This window comes from Pseudopodoces humilis, chromosome 30 (genome assembly GCF_049639895.1).
Source record: "Pseudopodoces humilis isolate 2021_Gansu_Grassland_sample_001 chromosome 30, ASM4963989v1, whole genome shotgun sequence".
NCBI lineage: Eukaryota > Metazoa > Chordata > Aves > Passeriformes > Paridae > Pseudopodoces > Pseudopodoces humilis.
Window position 1 is genome coordinate 3,245,043 of NC_142229.1, and position 24,172 is coordinate 3,269,214.

The following is a 24,172-nucleotide window of genomic DNA, read 5'->3' on the forward strand; positions in this document are numbered from 1 at the left end:
CAGGGACTTTCTACATTTTCCCCCACACTGCCTAATTTGTTGCCAATAATTACATTAAATTGAAGCTGATTTTTTTTCTAGTCTAGATCTAGCTGGAAGCTTGTTGTTCCTATTCCAGATTCAAAGGAGAATCTGTTGCCCTGAAGCTTGTCTGGTCTCTGAATCTATTGGATACTACAATTTCATTATAAACCTTATTATCCTATAGCCTTAGATCCTCACTACTACAACACTGATAGTAAATTACATAGAACTAATTATAAGGGTGGAATAACCACCTGAGCTGTGCCAGGGAGAGGCTGCAGATGGGGTATTTGGAGAGGAAAACAACCTTTGGGCACAAGAGCAGAGACCCATTTCGCCTTTCTGTTTCCAGAGCCTGTAGGCACTCACTGGTCAGTGGCCACAGATGCTCAGGACAAGAGAGTGGGGAGGAATTGTTTGGGTCTTTTATAATTAGCTTTGCCTTTTTACTGAGATCCATTTTAATGCATCACTGCACTACTGAACTATCTCCATTAGAAAAGGAGTCGTGGTGGGAGCAATTGAGACAGCACTCCCATGGTTTAGAGGTGCATGATGTGAGCTGGACTCTGGCCAGATCTTTCAAATTTGCAGCTGCCTAAACCTGCAGGAACAGCCAAAGCCTGAGCAGCCCGTGCCTCATGCCACTTCTGAGGGCAGGCTGAGGGAAGAGCCCGTGGTGGTTCCTGTTAAAACCAGAGCTCTGCTCCATAACACCCAGCAGCACAAACCTCTCCATCTTTGTGCTCCACACGGCCAAACACAGGCAGCATCCTCACAGCACCCACCCACAGGTCCCACTCATCCCTGGCACTGCACCATCGTGGTTCTGGCACTGGAAAAGATGCTTTTCCATTATTTAATCCTGTGCACCTGCTGGATTCCACATTCCCCAACACAGTAACAATTTCCTCATTAGGAGAAGCTGTTGAGTTGTTGAATGCACTGAGCACTGGGTGAACTGAGGCTGTCTGTTAAGACCAGCACTGTTCTCAAGAAATGTGTGTGCAGCACTCCCCTTGCTGCAGCAGGGCTTGCTCTTCCTCCAGCTCCTTCGTGGAGCTGGGATGGAGGGCAGTGCTTTTTCCTTGGGATTTTTTCTTTTCTTTTTTCTATTTTGATGGTTCTCCTATGTCTTTTAGGTTTGCTCTGAGTCATTCCATGAGCTCTCCCTTGTCCTATTCCTCCTGTGCATCCTCTGTGGAGCAGCAGCCGTGCTCCATCAGCCTCCTGTGCCATCAGCACCAGCACGGCCCAGTCTCAGGCACTGGGATGGATGGGAACCAGTGGAGCTGTGCAAGGCTGGAACCTGGAGAGCAGTGCCATGGTTCATTACAGCATGTTAATTATTCTTCTGGGTCAGCTGCAAAGAATGGCTGCCAGAGCAGGGCCACCTTTTGCCACTTTACAAGTCAAAAACACCAAACAAGACTGCTGTACTTAGCTTGGAGATGTCACAACATGCACAAAAACCTGTCCTAGTCTCTTGTTACATGATCCTTGTTCTAAGGGGAAAAAAGAAGTTTAATGAATGCATCCATATGAGCCATTAAGAGCAAAATAAAGGCAGAGATAAAGGAAGATCAAGACAAAGAATGGACGATCCTCAGACATGTTTTCTGCCAATGTCATTCTTTACATAATAGACGCAGTTTCTTTCTTTCCTCAGATGGGAAGATGGGCTTGACACCATCTCATCAACAGCAGCTGTAATAACAGCTCCTTGCTATTAATATGCAAATTGAAATGCACACACTGATTAAAAATATGTTTGACAAAGGCTTTTGTCAGAGACCTGCAAGGGGGCGACAGGGCTCAATTAGGGAGCACTAGAAATTTTTTCATTCAGTCTCACACTTGAGCCCAGTGCAGTAACTTCAGCAGGAGCACACCATGGGGTTAATGCTCTCTCTCTCTCTCACATTCAAACCCCAAAGTGGGTCCTGCTTGTCTCCAGACACCTCCAGCCCTGGGCATTCCCCACAGCCTCCTGGCAGCTGGGCAGGTCAATGACCTCAGGCAGGTGCAGCCAGCACAGCCTAGAGGAAGAATTAGACTTCCACATACTTCACTTGAAGATAATGGAAGGTGGTTTTAATGGTCAGGACTTGCTAATTAAATTGATGCAATAGGAACCTAACAAAGGAAGCACTACTTATGTCCCAAGAGCATTCTTCTCCCATGATTAATCTCTGTATGAAGCTGCATGTCTCAGGGCAGCCTCATGTTACACCCTGTTGCCATAGAGCTCCACTGCCTCCACAAAAGGAGCCAGATAAAACCACAAATTATTTGTGTTGAGCAATGTCTGAGCATAAAACACCACTGAAAGTCAGTGTCCTGCCCCTGAAACACAACCTGACACATCTGCACCAGAACCCGGAGAGCTGCATTAGTATGGGCTACAAACTGTAAAACACATCTAAAACACTTCCATTTCAGTGCTGGCAGCCACATTTGCAGCTGTCTCCCAGTGCCACCTCTATTCCAGTTAGCACTGACTGTAAAGTGAGTCTGGGGAGAGACCCAACCAGACTGATGATAAATTATTGAAATTTACTTTCTTTACTACCTTGCACAAAATTTTAAACTGGCAAAACATAGAACAGACAAAATCAAATTGTTACATATAGATGTTCTGCATGAGAAATGCTGAGTGTGTTTATGGGCTTTTTTTAATGAAGAAAATATACACAAATGTTTTCACCCTTCACTTTAAAGTAACCTAGGGGGATGCAGTGGTTGCACTGAACCATTTTCAAAGCTCTCAAATACATCCTCTCACACATTTCAGCCTGGGGCCATTGGACCAGGCATCAGAGATCTGGCAGCACTTCTACAGGGATCACTGACTTACCATGAGGAGATTTGTCCTTTTATGTCTTGCTTTTAAAGCCTAATGAATTTAGGAAGAGCAAGCGATTAAAAGGATTTAGGGACCAAAGCCTGATTGACTGGACCTGGACAACACTGGCAACAAATGGAAATATTGTGCTACTCTGTCACTCCAGGCAGAAGCTGGGGGGACAGGGGAGTGATGGGGCACCTCACCTGCCTCCCACTCACCTGGGCTGGCCCTCTGGGGAGTGGGAATCCCATCAGCAGTGCTGACCCTCCTGCTCTGCAGTGCCATGAGACAACATCTGCCCAAGAGCTGCTGGAGTGAAGCAGCTCCAGGCCAGGCTGCACAGCCAGGGGAGAACAGCCAGCCTAGCACAGGCTGGGTCCAACCCAGCTCACTGCAGAGCTGTCTCCACACCTGCCTGGGGAAAGAAATTCTGTTTGTGCTGTAATTAATTTGCTGCAATTAGCTCATAGTGATTACTAGAGCACACAGATTTTTGGGTTTGTCTCCTGACAAAAGTGCTTCTGCAGCACCCTGGATGCTGCTTGGGGAGGGTTCCTTTCGGGAAAGAAGCTTTGAAAAGTCAGGCTTGAACCCACATGACTGATGTGCCCTATTTCTGTAAATCATTCTCTCTGTAAAGAGACAGTTTAGCTTCAGGAACACTGGCAGCTTGTGTTATTACCCAAAACACAATAAATGAAACCGCCCCACAGCTATGAAACACAAGGAGATGTTTACTCATCTGTGAAAAACCCATTCTCCTCCACACATGAAAGGCATCAATGCAAGAGCACAAATTAATCACACACAGCTCCTGCAGTGGCTCTGAGTGTCCCCACAGAGGAAGGAGGCGATGCTGCAGCACACCCAGCCTGTCCCTTCACAGCACCAGGGGCTCAAGTACAGCCTGGGGGGCTGAGGCTCCTGACCAGCACAGCTCTGGGCAGCCCCTGGATGCAGAACTCTCCTCTGACCTGGCTGCTTCTCTCTGCTCAGCTGCCCAAAGCAGGCAGAGGCAGAGCTGGATCAGTGCAGGGATAACTCTGAGTCCCCACTGCCTCCCTGCAGGGGCACAGGACTCCAGCCTTACCTGGGATGGCACAGCCAGCTCAGCCTCTGCTCCCCCCGTGCCTCCTGCAGCTGCCCCGGGCATGGAACAGCCTCAGCACAAAACAAAGCCAATAAAACTAACTGCCTCTGCTGAGCCTGCAGGAATCCTACCAGGAGAAAGAATTCACACTTTCTGTTCAGTGTTCTTCACTGGTGGAACATTTGTTTCTCTAGAGACAAAGAGGGAAGGAAGAAACTCATCCATTACACAGTCCCCAGGATTCACTGGTTTTGCTCTGTATGTGTTGACACAAACCATGCTGGAGAAGGTGAAGAAAGTGTGTTTATTTCTGATTGAAGACTGATTACATCACTATCATGGATAATGTAGCAGAATAATCTTATACTCTTGGGAGAAATCTAGGAATAAATATGAAAAAGTAAAATCATTTGTTTCCACTGTCCCTGAAGATGACTGATGAGTAAGTGCTGTATTTACAGGATAGTTACCATACTCTAGACTCTGTGCTGAATAAATATTGTCTTGAAAGGGTAAAAAAATCCATCGAAATATTTTAACTCACCACAAAATTAAAAAAAAAAAAAATCCATGTATTTTGTCCAAAGCAAAGGTTAGTTACATGTTAATTATTGAATCCACATAGGATCACTGTCCAAGCAAGCCTCCTCTCCTCTGACCCGCTCCCCTCCACAGAAGCAGCGTTAGTGCTTGTCCTCTTCTCCACTGACGAGCTACTATTGGTTCTTCAGGCTGCAAGAAAGAAACAAAGCCCAGGTCACGCTCCATCCAGATGTATTTCATGAAAGAAAACCACCACAGCAAACTGGAAAAAGTCTCCTTTCTTTAGGTCTTAAATTTCCTGCCTCCTCCATGACCCAGCACGGCTCAGCTGATGAGGAATTCCTCATTGGAATTGGCATTGGCAAGCTCAGGTTTGTGCTTTGAGCAATTAACCCAGTGTTTGGGTTTCACATTAAAATAATTAATCTGTACACCAAACACCACAACACAGAGCTGTGCAGGCCGTTCCAGGGCTTTCAAATGATGATCAAAACAAGATATCACAGATATCTTTATTTTCACTTACATTAAAAGGGAAGGGAGACAAGTTAGATCTATAATGAGAGGAAGTATTGCATTCTCTTTCTTCACAGGCAGTGTAATTATTCAGCTGCTCCCTGGAACTGAAACTGTGACAAATTAAAATGACTATCAATTCCATCTACCTTTTGTAACTAATTCATCTTCTGGAGTTGTTACTGCTCTAAAGGCTTCTTTATGCAAAAGCCACTATGTATTACAAAAAGCACACAGAAATGCTACTACTACCAAGTGTTCCTGTTACTGTAGCCACCAAGGTAAGAACAAAATCATTTGGCCTGGGTGTGAAGTGCACCATTCAACTCATTACTCTTATTTCCAGAAATTGACTGGAAATGTTCTATCAGAGAACACCTTCGTTCTGAGTGTGGAAGGAGCCCAACCTTCTGGCACCAGGGACAGGGCTGGAAACATCCAGAAGAAACAGAAATGCCATTTGGCACTAAATCTGACCCAAGTGGAGCCGGGCCAGGCAGCCCCAGAGCTCCCCACGTGTTGGCTCTGCCAGACACCAGATCCTGGGACACACTTCAGCCACAGCAGGCTGTCAGTGCTTGTTCACACCTTCTTAAATAGATGAGAAAAGGGATGTAAATGAAACCATGGGAAAGGGTGACATTTCTCCACGCATGGTAATAACAATATTTTGATTATTCCTGACTAGCCAAGCAGCTTATGTTGATAAATACCTGTTCCAATCAGACATCTGTGTTCTCAGCCTGAAAATAAAAAAGAAAAGAAAAGAGGAAAGAGCCCACCCTGGCCCAAGCCTGCTGTCTCTGCTCCTCAGCAGGACATCAACCATCTGGGCTTCCACAGGGTGCAGCCCAAAGTCAAGGCTGAGTTGTGCAGGAAGGGCTGCAGAGCCACCTCCCCTACCAGACGTGACCATTCTGAACACCTCAGAATTATTTTTGACCACTGAATTGCTTTTACCCCAATGATGGCTGCAGGATTGGGTCCCCTCTCTGCAAAAATCATTAAATTAACCAGGAAGCCTGAGAGGGAAACCCTTACATGTATTAGCATCTATGAAAGTGTGAGCGAGTGATTATAAAACCCTGGAATACATTTGTGAGCTCTAGATGCGGCAGAGAGGTCTGGCTGATCAAAGAGACAAAATGAAGGCAAGAAGACAAAATTCTTATGGCAGTGGGAATCGTTATCCCCACACAGTCAGACTGTTAATTACTGGGGCTGGATCTCTGCTGACAGCCTGAGCAGTGGCACCCAGCTCTCAGCCCACTGCACATCACTGCAGGGTGACACACCCACAGCTGGCCCAGGGGTGACACTTACCCCAAACGTAGGTCTGGGCTCTGCCAGAAGCCCCTGTGCTCCTTGCAGCCACATGACAGAGGAGGAACCTCACACCCAGATCCAGCAGCTCTTTTCTCCAGCCTGTGGTGATGACCCAGCCTGTTCCCAACCCCTCCCCAGGAAGAGATTTTTGCCAAGCCCCAGGGTAACTCTGCACAAGCATTGTTTTGACCCCAGACACTGAATACCCTCTGTCTCCTTTCACAACTATCTGGGACTTTCATTCCCACTGCAAATCACTCTGATCCATGATTTTTCATCTTCACAGTTTGCAAAGAGCAGAAAAGAGGGAGGTTTTGTTTCTGCCAGCCCATGGTGAACAGTGAGGAGCGAGGCTGGCACTTGTCTCCCTCCCAGCCTCTCAGAAGTCACATTCCCAGCTGGGATTCTGGCTGCTGCTGGTCCCCACGGGAAGGAGCTGTTGGTGCCCACCATGGTTCAGCCAAAGCGGGCACTGGCCCCTGCCTGGCACTCTGCCCAGCACTGCTTCTCTCTGCTTCATGGGGGAGGAGAGAGAGAAAAAAACCATCTATTTCTGGAAAGCAAGTCAAACAATGACTCAATCATCTCTACCCAGTTCATAAATCCCTAATTAAAGATTTAGTGCTCCTCCCCGCTGCAGATGTTCCAGAGTCCATCCACATTCCAAAAGCTGCTTCGTGCCAGCACATGCCCACAGCATCACCCATCAGAGCCTGAGCTGAGCCCTGCACTCCACACACATCCAATGTGGCATTTAATCTTCATTTTCAAATTAAGCTCAAGTACCTGCACCCTGGAGAAAAAAATGGGAGCTGGCAGATATATCTGCTTTGGACCAGCTCAGTATTAGCTCCCTCTTCCTGCATCTTTTACTCCACACCAAAATATCAGCCAAGACACTTCCAGCTTCCTTCCTAAGCCCTGTTTCCCACTGCTTTTGGTCACACAAATGCAGTCAGAAGCACTTGGGGTAATCCCTGAAGGTCCTATGAATGCTTTATCTCTCCTGGCCAGACAACTCAAGGAAGAGCAGCTTAGCTGCAGGGTACAAGCCTCAAATTGTGTGGAGCCCCAGGACCCCCAGCCCTGCACGGGGCAGTGCCAGGGTCCTGGGTAACACAGCTGCCAAGCCCATGGTGTGTATGGTGGGTTATTTAAGGCAGCTCTAACTGGGGCTCTCAGCATGTTGCTCTCTGCAGCTCTCAGAACAGTAATAAATAACCACAATGCAGCTCATGCCTCATAAAAGTTCTTCTCTCCTGAACTCCTCAAGCAGCTTTCCAGGAAACTCATCTGCCTGGTATTTTTTGCATCGTTTCAGCTTCCATCCTGTAATCACTGTTCCCTGTTTTGCTCTTTGTCCCAGAGCAAAGCCCCTGTATCCCTTCACCCCTGTCCTTCACAAACTGCCCCTTTCTTCAGGTTTGTTTAGTCTTTAACTGTATGAAGTATGACAATGACATAAAATGTTTTGTTGCCTCGGCAACTGCAGTTCAGTGGCTTCAGCCTGAGTTAGGAGGCAGAGGACAGCCTTGACATTAACCAGCAATAATGAGAGCTGCAGAAACCAGTGGGGGAACACTGCTGAGGAACGAGTAGGGGATGATCCTCACCTGCCCCCTAGCACGGAGCACACCTGGGAGCCACGGGGCTGCAGTGACCCACGAGGACATCACGGCTGTGGAAACTCAGCAAAGGACCAGGTCTGGATTTCCCATTCTTTGTATACAAGAGGTAATTGCTTGGAACAGCTGGAGAGACATAGATGCAGCCCTGCCAAAATTTGTTGTTTGTGCTGCCCAGCACATTCCTTTGTGCTGAGAACGGGCTGAGCCCAGGGCACACGTGTCATCCATCACTCCTGCCACAGACAAAGCACGAGTAACTTCCCCGGGTGGTCACTCACAGCACTAGACATTAAGATTTTTTAATCTCTGCTAATTGCAGGAGACTGCACAACAGAGCCAAAGGTGTGGGGATAACCCAGAGGATCAGGCACCCTTCTGGTGTGGGGAGTTGGTGACACATCTTTCTGGATATCTCTATCTCCCATCCATGAGGCTGCTCTGGTTTGAGATAAACTCCTTTATCCTTCACAATAATACCAACAGCAACCACAGCTGTAATCAGACAGACTTGGAAGGACTGGCAAGGGAAGGATAAATTACAGCTCTGGGCCAGGGCAGCATAGCACAGATGCTGTCATTCCAGGTTTCCAAGAGGAAGAGCTCTCAGCTCTGTTTTCCAGCAGTGGGAATTTGTTGCACTGGGTATGGACCCTGACCCTGTCCTGACTGTCCCCACATAACCTGGATGCCCCATCAGGGAGATAAACTGAGGAGTAGGAGATGGAGACAGCGAGGGTCACAGACTGCTGGTGGCACAGCCCAAAACCACGGCTGGCTCACTCACCTGGCCCCAGCCCAGGGCTCCACAACACACCTGCACTGCCAGCTGAGCTGGATCACTGCATTTGAAGACATTCAAATGTCCCCTGAATAAATAGAATAGAGCTAACGTGAGTAACACCAAGAACCTGTGAAGGTCTGACATCAGCTGGGGAAGGGCTGGGTTTATCCTGTGCTGGCTTAAGCAGAAGGAGCCATTAGTAATCACTGCAAGTTCTGCTCATCCTGCTCACTTTTCAGACTACCCTCAAAGCTACCTGAAGCACTTCATGTATAACCCTTTATATTCCTCTCCTAATCTGGGCAGTTCCAAGTGATTCAGCCTGAAATGGTTCCCAAAGCTCACATGTAAGTGCATTAAGAGCAATTAGTTCATTAATCTAGTCTCTGCTATCATGTATCTCCATCACTTAATTTTAATAATTTGTAGTAATTGACAGAGCAGACTCCCCCCAGTTCTCATAGCTGGGTAATGCATAATTACTCTAAATCACAGCAAAAACTGATTCACTGGGAAGCACCTAATCCCTGCCTTAGGCTTATGGTGCCTCTTCTGAGGTTTCACACATGAAAGAAGCTGCAGACTCAGTATCATTATCCACAAGTCAGTGGGACTCCAGCAAGCCCATGTGGGCTCAGCCCTGCATTCCTCAACCTGGAGGTGCCTCTGGTTGTTTTCACAGCAGCCAGAGCACAGCTGGTCCCTGGAGCACAGCTGGTCCCTGGAGCACAGCTGGTCCCTGGAGCACAGCTGGGCCCTGGAGCACAGCTGGCCAGTGGAGCACAGCTGGGCCCTGGAGCACAGCTGGGCCCTGGAGCACAGCTGGCCAGTGGAGCACAGCTGGGCCCTGGAGCACAGCTGGGCCCTGGAGCACAGCTGGTCCCTGGAGCACAGCTGGGCCCTGGAGCACTGCTGGCCAGTGGAGCACAGCTCCCACCCTGGAGCACAGCTGGCCAGTGGAGCACAGCTGGGCCCTGGAGCACAGCTGGCCAGTGGAGCACAGCTGGTCCCTGGAGCACAGCTCCCACCCTGGAGCACAGCTGGCCAGTGGAGCACAGCTGGGCCCTGGAGCACAGCTGGGCCCTGGAGCACAGCTGGGCCCTGGAGCACAGCTGGTCCCTGGAGCACAGCTGGGCCCTGGAGCACAGCTGGGCCCTGGAGCACAGCTGGGCCCTGGAGCACAGCTCCCACACTGCTCCAATGCCAGGGAGCATTGTCACTGTCACTGAGCATTCCACCTGGACAGGCACAGACTGACTGCAGCCCACTGGAGAACGACGATACTCACTTGGTCTGGTGTTTAGAGCCCTTCAGGTGTGCATGGTACTGCTCTATGGAGTTCAGGGTGACGTTGCAGATGTTGCAGGTGTAGCTGCGCTTCAGGCCTGTGAAGAAAACCCAGAGTTAATTATCCCTTGGCTCTGGCTGTGCTGCACCGTGGGGCCAAGGGAAGTACAGGGCTGCACCACAGGGAAGCACTCTTGTGCCTGGGCCAGGGGCTATTCTGAGTCAAAATGGAGCTAGAAAGTACAAACAAGGGAAAATGACTGAAGAAAGGGGGAGAAATAGAAAAAAACAAAAGCAGTAACCTATGCTCCAAGCAAACTTCTAGTTAATTAGAAGGTCCTTAGATCCCACATTTCATTTCCAGTTTCACAGAGATTTCTCTTTACAGTGACCCACCTATTTATTTTTCCAGGCCAGGGTACCCAAGCATTAGAGAAACCTAAAGAAATATTTTTAGAACTGAGCAGAAGAAAGGCAGGTTCAAAGGTTAATCCCTCCTGAGAGTGTGGTGCTTCTCTCCTGTGCCCTCCTCAGGGCATCATCGCTGTGCTCACACTAACAAGCACTCAAGGCACCATTTATCCCTCCAATTTTTGGTGGTGATCACAATTCAGAGCAATTCCCTGTTAGTACATTCAGCAGCCAGATCACTTAGGAACTCTCTTTTCCCCAGAGGGATCCACTCTGATTTATCCCCCAAAGTGAACCAGCCAAGACCAGACAGATGCTGACATCCCACGCTCAGCAGCCTCTGGCTGGAGGTGAAGGCTGGCAGACTGCAGGGGCACCAGGCAGCCACCCAGAGCCAGAGCAGGAGCTCTCACCTGCTGAATTCTCTTGGCTGCAGTACAGACAGTCCCCAGTGGAACCAAGGGCTCTGCTCAAAAACACTGGAGGCCATGGGACTCCTGCAGGGACTGCTCTGCTCCTTAGGAACAGTTCTAATGTTCCTTGGAATAGTCTCTTCTGGCTTTCTACAGTATTATTTCTTTGCCAAAATTGTTAAAACAACATATTTAGAACAAATAATGTACGGCATTCTCAAATTTGATCAGTCCATGCTCACCATAATTAACTGCATAGGTAATAAGCACACTGACTCCTCCCCAGCTGAACCTACAGGCTCTCAAAAAAATCCCTTGTCTTGTTTTGCACTCTAGACACCAGCTACACCAACAGCTCCATTCTTCTCTAATGCTTCATAATATCTCTCATTCAGGAATTTGGCACAACATGAAAATCATCTTTAAATAATATTTCAAAATCATTCAGATGAGTGCTTGAAAACAACAAGCCAGAAACTGCAGAGGTATTTAAGTAGTTTCTGTATTTCTGTATCATGACGTGGCACAGAACAGAAATCAGTTTGCAAATGTGCATTTGGACTTTCTCCCTACAGAATTTATTCTTGATGGAGCAGTGAGGGTTTTATAGTCACACACTTTGTCCATTGCTGTCAGCTCCTGTTTCCTTTATTAAACCAACAGGCAGCAGAAGCCACATGAATCCACCAGAGTGCAGGTGAAGGAATGGGAAGGGCAGTGCGTGGCACCGGGTGTCAGCACACTGCAGCAGACTGAGAACCTGGGCCCCACCAGGATCTCCACATGGCAAAGTGGGACTGGGGAACTAAGAAACAGGTAATACTTGAATTTAAGGTAATAAGGTTCTGCTGCTCAGCCAATTTAGCAGCAAGTTAACAGCAGCCTCAGTGAATCTTAATTACTGGTGTAGGTGGAAACGCCTTCAGCGAATGCAGCTCCTAAGTGGGGATGATGATTTTCTCCCTCAGCATGTCAAGGCTACTCACAGTGATGAACCAGGGGGAACCCTGCTCCCCTTCCCTGCGTTCTGTGCAGGGAACTCAGTGCTGTTCCCTGATGCAGCTCTTCCCACAGGCTGCAAGATGCAGCCACAGACTGGGCTGATTCCATCAACTGGGATGGAGACTGAGAGAGGAAACTAGCCTCAAATGAACAGCAGGATAAGAGCACAGGCAATAATCACTTCCATAATATAAAAATTACCAGAGTTTGACCTCACTGGAGCTCATCAGAGCTGTTGCTTGGCTGAAACTAGTTTCATAAAACTCCCCAGCCAGTGTGCTGGGGCTGAGCTCAGCCCTACAGGCCAGCAGTGATGGGAAGGTGGTCCCAGCCTGAGCAGTCCACACTGGCAGCTGCTGGGCTCTGGCTGTGTTCACATCCCCTTTTGCATCCTCAAGGCACATCAGCATTGCCTCCCCTGCAGCGTGACATGCATTCATGTAAAATTGAATGTCCTCCTATCCCCATTAAATAAAATATTAACAAGTTAAGTTATTAATGTCATCCTGCATAAAATGCATTAAAACCCATTCCAGGGGAGTTCTTGTTAAACTGCTTCTTACTAACCACAAGTGACAGCACAGAATGAGAAGTATTTATAAGGCATACAAAGAAATTATGAGCTGAGATGAAAAAGGAAGCACAGCTCTTTGCCTGATTCTGGAAGAAAGCACCTGTGGCATCAATTTATCTGAGAACACAAAGGCTCCAAGTGACATCATCTCTGTGCCCTTGTCCACCTGGACTGCAGAGGCTCCTGTGCTTTATTTTAGGGATTCAGAGCACCTGTTGCAGGGTTTGGCTCAGCCCCAGCACCAAGCAGAGCCCACCTGCCTCAGAGTGGGAACCAGAGCGGGGCCATGGGGGATGGCATGTCTGCCATCCTGTCTGATGTTCATCAGACATGAACCAAAACTGGTGAGATGTCACTTGATGGAGGAAACTTGCCATTCTTCCTCCCTGTGTCTGTTACAGGCTGGGGAGGGTGAGAGCCATCAGACACAGCCACATCTGCCTCCCACTGAGCACTTCCACTCCATGCTGCTGAACAGGCACAAGCTGCCAGAGCAAAGCCTGGAATATGGGGGCTGGCACCCACCAGGTTTTGTCTTCCTATGATCTGTGCCAGGGTGCAGGGGCAGCCAGGGGAGGCAGCTCTGCAGGGAAAAAAACCTCCCAATTTCTTCCTCTTTCAGGGTATGTTCCCTGGGATTCCAGGGGTTCCAGGTCAGCCACAGACCAAGGTGGGTCCCAAAGCAGCTCTGTGCCATGGCTGGAAAGCCACACAGAACTGCTGAGAGTGGGCTGGACCCTGCACTCTGTTTGGCCAAGGAAAAGGGATCTTTGTGCCTGTGCTGCAGCTTTAACTCAACAAAGACTGCAGAAACAATGCTCATTTCTGCTTTTTCTTCCCCCTCTCCTCATTCTTATTTCTGAGAATTCAAAATTGCAGGATGAGCACTTGGTGAGAAGAATCAATGTTTTTGTTTCCTATAAATATCAATTGTCCAAAAATATATCTCTATTCTTATTTCTCCAAATATACATTCATATTTATCAATAAATATTTTATTACAGCCATTATCAAAACATCAAAGGCTGCTGAAATGTTGTACTTCAAGTGACACTGCCTGTTCCAGGCTCATACAATGCATCAAATGTTCATCTCCCACACTAGTCAAAATAGAATTAATATTTAAGCTGTGATGGGAGAAGCCACTGGGGATGCAGAGGAAAGGGATGACTTTGTAATCCAGGGAAAACTGAGGCAGCAAAGACAGCGTGGAGCAGGAGAATATGGGGATGTTGTCCCCAGCACAGCCATGTCCTGCTGCCACTGTTACCTTGTAGGTGGATGTGATGTTACCTGCCAAGGGGAGGCTGTTTGCTCGGGCACGAGCTGGGTATCATTCTGTGCTGGCCACTGCAGAGACTGTTCTCAACACCTGTAAAGGTCTGCTCTAATCTTGCAGCTAAATGCCTCCAGGAGAAGGTTTCCCAGTTTGGTGCTCAGGAACAGCCTCCTTGGCTGTCTCCTCGTTGGTGCTGTGGAGCACTGGGCACTGCAGACTGAACCCCTGGAACAGCACCCTGAAGCTGAGAACCAGAGAACCACAGCTGCTGCCCTACGGCAGGCACAGATACAGCCTGCACACAGCTCTGCTGTCCCCTCTCCTGCCACCCACAGACACTGCCAGGGCACACTGCATCCCGTGCAAACCCCAACCAGGCACTGCACCAACGTCAGGGTAAAAACCAGCAGCTGATGAGGCTGTGAAGGCCTCCAATTTCAACTCTCCCAAGAGCTAAATGAATAAAACACTTCCCAATTGATTTATTTACAGTTAATGACATCCTCAGCCACTCCTGAGCTTGGCACAGTTCAAAGCACTGAGCTCTGAGCATGTTATTGCCCCAGGTTTTGTTCCTACGTATTTCCAGCAGCGGGCAGTGACTCAGCCAACATGAATCATTGATGGCACCGTGAGTCACACTAGGTAGCACAGGAGGATCAAGATAACCATTACAAGGTTTATGGGAGATCAAGAAATGCCAAATATACTGTACAGTCATTAGAATATAAAGAAAAATTATTTCATTTAGCAAGGAAGAAAACCTTGCTTGTATATCAAAATGTTATTGCAAAGCCTCACTGGCAAACCAAAGCTCCCCCACATAGCTCTGAATCAAACCTGTTGTTCTTCCTCAGCTGCCTCACTCAGGGCCCTGTGTGCACATGGGATGGTAACCCAGACCATGGAGACAAAAGGCTCGTGCCTCTCTTGTGCCTACAGCTCAGAGTAAACAGGTTCTTGTCCAGATTCAGTTCTGGACACATCCCCAGCTGGCACAATCTGCACCTCTCCATCGCAAGCTCAGGAGGGCCTGGGGATGCTGGGGGGCTCCAGCTGCTGAGACTGCTGGCCTGGCTGTGGCTCTGCTCTGCTCGGGGGTGGCTCCCAGGGGGGTGCAAGCCCAGGGCACAGTTCCCACAGGGACCCTGCAGGCATCAGAGCTCTCCCTGTGGGGCCACCATGGATGGACTGACAGACAGATGAAGAAAGGCTGCTCTCCCTTCAACAAGAACACAAAAACCTTGTGTTTAACATCCCTGTGGCAAATGCTCAGCTCCTGTTGCTGCTGCTGACCCAGGGCCGTCGCAGCATTTTACAAACACTAATTAAATCATGTGAGACAGCTGTCCTGCTCTCCATCAGGGAGATGTAGGGAGTGCTCTGCCTCCAGCAACATCCTCCTGCCTGCACTTCTGCATGGAGCCGAGCTGTAATGTGCTCTCCTCTCCCAGGGACAGGCCACACTTGCTCGGGGACAGGTGTGTGCACTAATGGAAAGGACTATTTTAGGAGGAGGCAGAAGAGGAAACAACTTTGAAAGGATGCTGCTAAAACTGCAGGCTAGCATTTGGGAGCAGGGGATTTTTTTACAGAGCTGGGAACCTCATAAAGCAGTAACAGCATCTCAGGCTCCCTGCACCACCGGTGACTGCGGTGGGCACTGGATCCCACACGGTCCCTGCTCTCCATGGGCAGGTCTCTCACCTCGCAGCTCCCCCAGGTCCAGGGTCTTCCCCAGCTGCTCCAGGAGGTCGGCCCTGGCCGCGTTCTTCTTGTGCTTTTTGCCGTCGTAGTGCTGCTGAGCCATCAGGGGGTTGTTGAACCAGGCGGCGCAGAGCTGGCAGTACCTGTCCGAGTCCCTGCGCTGCGGCGGCGGCGGCACCGCGCCACTGGCCGTGTGCGGTGGCTTCAGGGAGCCCAAAGCAGCTTCTGGAAAAGGGAACGTTCACATGTGAGCTCTGCCAGGCTCGTGCTGCCTGAGCAACACCACACTCTGCCGCAGATCCCCCTTCAGACACGGGGAGGAATTAGCTGCAGTTACAGGGTCCCAGTGGATATTTGGGATGGTGCTGCTTGGAAAGCTACGATTTCTCATTAAAAAAAGCCTAATGAAAGGACAGCCCAGCACTGTTACACAGCTTTCTGCATTTCACTAACTGGGGAAAGAGGATGCTCTCAGTGCAGTTACACGTCCTATCACTGATCTGACTAAATTTGCTAAAGTTATCCTGCTTGAATTGCTACTCTCAGGAAAAATCGTCAGTGGAGAATAAATACACCATGCAGAGCCATCTCCTTGTCAGGATAGAGACATATTTATCATTATCTCAGGATTCTTATTTTTCAATTTATTTGGCCTCAGAAGGAACGGGGAAAGCCATAGTCATTGCAAACTGTCACAGATGAAAAATAAATAATGGCCAGTCCCATCCTTCAAAGATCTTCACATTGTGAATTGTCAGGTACCAACAACACACGACCTTAATTTAATTCTGTTTTCCCTCAGATTCATCAAAAGCTCATCCAGGAACATAAACACAACCCCCAAATCATTCCAAAAAAAAGTGAGTGATTAGTCTTTATATAATGGAATGCACTTTGTTCAACAGAGTTTCCCAACTTCATACAATACAAGTCACAAACCCAAAAAAAGAGTTTGAAGTAAAATAAAGTTCAGGTAACACAGGGATACAAAAATATACAATGACTAGCACTTAATTATCACACCTCATTCAAAAATTCCCTTTTATGTGGCTTTCCTTTTCTTTTCTTTTCCACGTGAAATGTCTGCTCTTTAAATAATTAACAACCTGCTCTCTCCATGGTACTGGAATAGACACTTTTGGAGGTAGCAAGAGGTGTGTGGTGGCTGTCTATGATGGGGAGATGATCCATCTGAGCCCTGATGAGCACACAGGGCAGCAAATGCCAAACCCACCTCAGTGGCTGACACCAGGAACAGCAGCAGAGGGATATATTTAGATATATAATTATGCCTGGAGCCCGCTGTGATTGATCCCATGGCTGGAGAAAGTTAATATTGTTATAAATCTTCTGCTGACCTGCTCAGTTAAGGGACAGCCTTCAAGGAAATTCTATCTTACATATAACATTACTTACAACCTTATCAATTTACAGGGGTTTATAACCTTCTATTGTTTTTGATGATGACTGCCAAGGTATCAGTGTTCCAGAAGTGATGACGCTGCCTCTGAAGAGCTGCTCCGGGCGGGGCCAGGCAGGGTCTGGCTGGATTTTGCTCCTAAAAAAAAGTCTTTTCTATGGTTCCAGCAGGAGAGACACAGCCCAGCCCCTCCAAGGTGCATGCAGCAGAACTGCCAGTGTGAGCAAAGAGCAAAGCCAGCACAGTCACTAGGAAGAAAATCAGGGAATTGCAGTATTTCCTGTTCAAACAGGGGTTACACACACTTTGCACGTGCTTGACTCATGAAAAGCAAGCACAGCTTGCTTCCTGCAAATGTGTTCCTGCAGTCCCCAAGGAGCCTCCCTGCAGGAAGGGGTCCATGCCCAGAGCCCAGAGGTGCCACACAGACTTGGAACAGCTCTGGTGATGCCAGGGGGACCCAGCCCTCTGCAGCACCCCAGGACAGGGCTGAGTCCAGGGAAGCAGACTGAGCTGCAGAGATGTTGGGAGCATTATAAAGAACCAGCAATTTCGGCAGCCCAGGAGCTCTGCCACAGATCTGACTTGCTGTTCCACAAGCCCCAGGCTATAAAGTTAAATCTATCCAATCTTTTGGCCAGCTTTCTCCTTGTTCCTATGCATGCTGCTGCCGGAGGGGGACCAGGGAGGCTGAAGCTCGCAGAGCTGGTGATGTCCACAGGAGTTACAGCTCCTGCTCACTAAGGAAACCTGACAGAAGCATCTCTGCTCTCAGGCACTGGCCAGCCCAGCAGCCCCATGGCTGCTCCTCTGAGCCCCTCTCCACGAGGCTGGTGGCTCCAAAACACCAAAACACCAATCATGCTGCACCAAACACCAGGCAGGAGGGAGGCTGCCAGGGGGGCTGGCACCAGAGCCCCCCATGCCCACCCCAGCCCTGCCCCAAGCCCACATCCACACCTGGCTGTCATCAGACTGTGGGCTACAGCTCCGCAGCAGAGACCCCCTGCCTGCATCACATGGGGGCTGCCATGGGCAAGGATTTCCTCCTAGCACGCACAGTACTAATAATTTAGTAATATTTTCTTTAAAGTCACATTCCTCAAGTCCCACTGACAACCCCCACCAGTCCTAAGGTGTGCAGAGCCCAGCCTGGCAATTAACAAAAACATCCCAAGTCTACCAAATTCTCCCAAAGAGAAACAGATGAAAGTTGACTTCTCCACAAATGTGAATTTATCATTTTGATATGCACTACATAACTGCTACAGAACAGCAAATGCCATCATTCCCCAAGCAGAGACATGAAAATTAATAATAAACACTCGCGAAACGTCAAAAGTTAAAAATGTTTCTCCATCTAAAACACAAACATAAAAGCTGCGAGTTTGACTATTTCAAGTATTTCAAAATGCTAAATAGCTCATGACAGTCAGCCTTACGTTCCCTTTCGCTGTGGGAGGGAAGTGAGAAAGTCTTACTTTGCTGCAAGAGGCAAAATACAAAGTTAGAAACACTTTAGCACTCCGGCAATGAACTAATGTTTGACTTCTTTCTCACATCCAAAGCTTTTTATTCCAAGCTGGATTTAAATGGCACCCAACTTTTTCCATTGGCACACTCCAGAAACTCAGAATGAGGACAAGAAAGTAAGTGAGCCACAACAAGGGGGCACTGGGAAACTCGGTTTTCAGCAGAAGAAATCCCAGGAATCTTGGACTAAGACTCCAGCTGCTGCTGGACAGATCCTAGCACCCAAACCAAAAAGCCATTTACTCAGTCCCGTTTGATGTCCCACAGCCAGGGCCACTGCCACTTCCCTGGATGGATGCCTGCAGGTCCTCACACTCGGACTGATGAAGACAGCAGCTATTTCCCCCACAATTCTTTGGTTTGTAACTCATGCTGATGATGGGATGCAAGCTGACAGAGGATGTTGGAAGTGACTAGAGGAATTAGTCAGCAATAGTGGTGACATGAAGCCTCTGAGGGCTACAGCCTTGTACAGCAGAGCAACAGGAAAGATCACAACTATCTCACTGTCATGATGAGACATCGTTTTTGTGAGAAACCCGACTGTCAGGCCACTTCTTCTCCTGAAAGCACCGGCAGAGAATGGGACATCTGTGTTCCATCTGGATGGTAACCATGAAGGAGAACGTAGCTCTCTGTGAGGGGGTCTAAGAATAGATATGCTTTTCTTTGGGATTGATGAGACAGAAACCCCAGAATATCCTCCCAAGGAGCATCCAGCACGCTCAGGGCCGTGCTTGGTTGGTTCTCAGGACTCATGAGCAGTGGAGTCTCTGCAGCTCTCTCTGAGAGACTTAATGCTCCCTGGTGAAAGCCACAGAGGACTGGGACAAAAATCCAGTGAAAATTGCTGGGTGACTGGAGGAAGCCCAGAAAAATGCTATGTCCAAAGGGCATATTTCTGAGAACTGCTGGAGAGCAAGGAGGTGCTTATTAATATATTCCTGAGCTCAGCTTCATCTTCCACATCAAGTGTCTGTAAGAGCTGATGAGTCCTCGAGTTGCTCCCTCCCAGTGATTAGGATGGTTGAAGAGCCAGTTACTCCAGAGCACTCACTTAGAGCCTTGGAGGCTGATCTAGATGATTAAAAAGTGAGACAAAAACCACAATGCAAGGCTGCAGCTCTTAGCAAGCCCAAAGGCTGAAGGGTGAATCCAAATTGTCAACTTACATGGGAATCAGTCCATGCCCTATTCCGAGATCCAGCCCTCCTGTGAACATCAGCTCCCCTGGACTCCAGCAGGAATCCAGGGTTTGTGGCAGGTGCTTTGTGTGAGAGGAGAAGCTGCTGGCAGGCTGCACATGAGGGATGGGGCTCAAGCTCTAATGTAAGCTCTGGACAAATGAACAGCAAGGCCGAGCCCCTGCTGCTCTCAGTGCCCTTGCAGCTGTGTGCCAGCTGCACAGAACAGCCTCAGGAGCCCGACACACTCAGGTGTGAGAGGCTGTGATAGCTCCAGTGAGAGCTTTCCTCCTGGTTGACCCAGGGGTGGCTCCCCAGCTTGCCATGGCTTCACCTTCGCCTCCCCCAGGACACACTGGTGCCCAAGCATGGCCAGTTAAACTGGGCAAATCCCCCTGACACATTCCCCACATTCCCTCAGGCAAAGGGGCCTCCCAAGCTCACCCTGGAAAAGGATAAATCATATTCTCTGGATCAGCATCTACAGTCTTTGAAGTTAAAAAGGCAAGCAAACCACACACACAGAGTGCCAACCTCCATTATCTAATCACATCTAGGATTTACATGCTAGGCAGGGTCCAGTACACACAGCTCCATTTGTATTTTGCTGAAGGAAGTGCCACTGGCAGCAATTCTGGGTCACATCTGTCTGCAGGACTTCAGCCCAGCAATCCTTCCTAGAGAAAGGTGAGTGCTTTGTTCAAGCATTTTCTGCTTCGACAACCACAGAAGACTTTCTTTTCACAGATTATTAGTGGTTTTCAGGGACTTTATGGTTAAGCAAACAATAAGATGGTTAAATTGTCCAATTTCAACATTTGACTTTTTAAATGTGAAAGTTAATAGCTGCATCACTAGAATCACTCTGGAGGAAAGCACAAAACCCACATGGGCAAAAATCAAGAGACAATCAATCCAAGGGTTTTTAAAGCCTGAATTTCCCTCTGTGGCAGGGCAGATGATGTTCTGTACTGTATAGTAACACCAAAGGTTTATTAAGCATATTAGCTGAACTGATAATTAAACTGCTGATAATTAAAGCCAGGCTTGGCTATCTGCACCCAGTGGAGACATTGTCTTCCACTGAGAAAACACTCTGGAACTGTGGAACTGGAGATAGGGCTCTGGCATCAGGGCCAGTCCCAGCTGATAAACCCCTAATCTACATACACAAAGCAGACAATAATGAGCATCAGGAATTTTTAAAGGTTGTTATGACAGCAACACAAATGAATAGCTGCTTCTGCCAGCTACCACTACTCAGCTTTCCACGTTGTACCCATTTCCTGCCTGCACACACCAAGCCAGCACCGTGGCCAAGCCCCCTCAGCGCCGTGAGCCCACACCACTCTGCACCAGCCCCTCCTGCTCCACTCACTGCCTCTGCACCTACCTGTGGCCTTTAGTGCTGGTTGTTCCCCTAGCAACAGTTTTAACCTTTTGGCATGGATTTTCCCTTGGTAATGCGATTCTGCCACCACTGCTGAGGTAAAGGACATGTTACATAGTGTGCAGCATTTGTTCTTATCCACTGAGTCACCATCACTGCCCTGGGTGGAGACAAAAACACAGACAAAAAAGAGGTGTGTAAGCCCACTAAGCACAGTCACAGAGACAGAAGAGAATAGGAGGGAGGAATCTAGGTTGTTATGCCAAAGCCATGGCTGCCAAGGGGCTTCCCTTCCTCATCTCCTCCAGCCTCGCTCCTGCCTTGTCCCAGCCCTGTCCAACCTCCAACTCCCCAGCACCTCCACCCCAGCCTGCTCTGGGAGCACAGACCAGAGCTAGAGGTGGCAAGAGGGGTGTGATGCCTGTCACCGTGTCCCTTGTGGCCCTGGAGCTCGGGGCACATCCCTGAGCCTCCCTTCTCTCAGACTTTTTTGCTGTTCTTGCCTGAGGGAATCACACAGACCCAGAGCTTTCCCTGCCATCCAACACTGATGCTTCCTCCTGATGAACTTTTTTAAGAGACCCCAAAACATCTGGGGGGACCCAACTGGGGGGCACAACCCTCTCTGCAGGTGGGAGAAACAAATGAACTGTCTGAAATCACACAGGTCCCTCCAGCAGGATCCAACACCAGCAAACCTAACACAGAGTGGACAGCTGACCCACCACTGAAGGACATCTTTTCCCCCCCAAAAAAACACTTTTAGAAAAATGACTGATTTTCATCACTTTTTTGTTGTTGATAACTGTAAATCAAACCTTAGGGAGGAATCTCAAGAGGTGATTAGTACTGTTCTGAGTGTAATTTGCACTTCTTTTAAATAGCTTTCTCTCAAGATATTTTATGTCTTCAAAGGGAAATCACTTGAAAGTTAAGAGCAGAGTAGAAAATTTCCAGTATCTATTGATCATCAGTGGCAACACATAAAGAGCCTCCAACAGAGCTCGTTTGAAAAGCTGATACACTTCGGTGTTAATGCACCAGGGTCTCTTCCTCTGCCAGGGCTGCTCTTCAGTGACATTTTTTCCTTTCCAACCTACTTTCTCAGCTAGACTGCAATTAAAAATAAAAAATTAAAACCCCCTCCAAGAGCCCACAATACCTCACGTAGGGTTCAGGGTGCCATTTACGCTGACCCACAGTTCACTGTGCAGCTCATCTGGGTTCACCCAAGTCTCTGGGCAAGCACCTCGATGTGTGGGTAGAGTTCAGCCACCAGGAGGAGAGGGGTGTCCCCAAACTCTTGGTGGGTCTATGAGCCCCTCTGCACACAAATGACAATCCTCTGCTCCCTAACAGCCAGTTTTGTACTCCAAGTGCTGTTAGTTGTAAGTGGGGTGCACGAGGTATTTGGGCTCTGCCATTTTTAAGCATTTACCCAGGTCTGGATCATCCCTTAGCAGCATCACCTCCCTCCCCTCCTCCACCAACCAAACCCCTGCACAGAGCCAGAGGTGTTCTAGGCTGATCCAGCCCTGAAGGGTAATTATACCTTCTCATTTGTCAGGGGCTGTTTTACCTGAAACCAGAGAGGCCAGGGGAAGCCAATCTGGGTCCTCTGCTGAATGCTGCTGTGCTGACAGGATTGTGCAGGTGGTGAAATCACACTGCTGCTCGCCCACTCCCTCAGCTGGGGCACAGGGCTCTGCACAGGGCAGGTGGCTGCTCCCTGGGGATGTCCTGACCCACCCAGCCCTCCTTCACCACGGTCCAGCTCCTGGGGCTGACACAATGAACAGGAGCTCCTGTGAATCCACTGGCAGCTCTGGAACCCCGTGCTCCCAGACCCAGCCAAGGAATATTTCTACATTTTGTTTCTGCAGTTTTCTCCAGCCAACCCCACCTTACAAACCTTCTCTACACTGCAGCACAGAACTTCCTACAAACTCCAGCACTGGCTTGGAGTTCAAGCATCCATCTCCCAACACTGACATCCCCACTCTTCCCCCACCCCCAGTGTACCGAGCCAGCCTCATTTCTAGGGCTTCTTTTTGTAATATGAGAAGCTTCAGCCTTGTATATCCAACAGAATTAACTTCAGTTATTTGGCTGCCTGTTAACAAGCTGCTAAAAGGCATAATCCTCACACAGGGCCAGGCATCTGCAGGCCTCTGCTGGATGTTCCTTAAGCAATCCACATGAAAAGTAAGGATTTTTATTCCACAGATACAAATCTGCTGTCTTCATTTCCCAAGTTTTAATAAGAAAAAAAGATTATACAAACTCTAGAACACAGCAGTATAAACCACAGCATTAAAGTGGTGCAAAGTAACTTTTAAATTTGAATTAATTTTTGGTGCATGAAGGTGCTGCTGTTAAAGAGCTGCTTTCTGTGCTGCTCCATAGGAAATTCAGGCCATTTCCATTCTGGAGTCTGTTTTTGTCATGGTACCAGCAAAGAGCAAGTACCAGTTCATGAATGGTCAAGACATGAGGTTTTCCCCTCCTCCACACTAAATTAAAGCAATAATGAAGAGCACAACAATCGAGTTGTTAACCACTGGAAGCCTTCTGCTTCCCAGTCCAAAGGGCTAATGGGTGTTAGTGTTTTTGCAATCCTCAAACAACAGCCAACCCCTTCCTCCACCTCACAAAAAGGTCAGGAAGCAAATGCTGTTTCCAATGCCATTGCACCGAGCATCCACAGCAGCAGCCACCTCTCCTGCTGCTGCTGCCTGGCAGAAGGACCAGGTGTCAGTTCTGTGGTCAGCAGAACACAAACCCAGCAGCGTACAGCCATGTTACACTTCTGATGGAAAAAGGCTGATATTCCTTTTTAGTTGCAGATACTTCAACACAAATTTAGTAGTTTTTCACAGATTGTTTCTAATACTCATTAAAGTTGCTGTGCCAGGGCCTGAGTGACACTGCTAAGATTGGGCAGTGCACTCATGTAGATGGTAGGGATGTTATTGTGCAGCATTACAGATGTCCTAAATAGTTCTGTTCTCTCTAAATGCAAAGGCTTGTATAATATCTGATCAGCAACAGGCCTACTTTGAGCTGTAAATGTTGGCAGATTTTCCCTGTTATATTTTTATAACACAAATAATTTTAGAATTTAGGTCTGGCCTAGCCTAGCATTCACCTAGAACATGAGGACGCGTTAATCCACCCCCACTAGGGCTGCCCTTGGCAAAAGCATCAGCAAACACA

The 24,172-nt window shown here is 48.4% G+C and overlaps 1 protein-coding gene across 2 annotated transcripts in view; it reads right to left on the reverse strand.

Moving 5' to 3' along the window:
• Window positions 1–4,247: 4,247 nt before the first annotated feature.
• The window catches only part of ZMAT4 (zinc finger matrin-type 4), a 46,943-nt gene continuing 27,018 nt past the window's right edge, over window positions 4,248–24,172 (reverse strand). For both annotated transcript variants that reach the window (XM_005530795.3, XM_088068414.1), the window contains exons 4-7: window positions 20,960–21,116; window positions 15,430–15,654; window positions 10,045–10,141; window positions 4,248–4,694 (exon numbers count right to left, since the gene is read on the reverse strand). In XM_005530795.3, coding sequence (XP_005530852.1) covers window positions 4,679–4,694; window positions 10,045–10,141; window positions 15,430–15,654; window positions 20,960–21,116 — 495 coding nt within the window. In that variant the 3' untranslated portion in view covers window positions 4,248–4,678. The remainder of the gene's footprint in view (window positions 4,695–10,044; window positions 10,142–15,429; window positions 15,655–20,959; window positions 21,117–24,172) is intronic.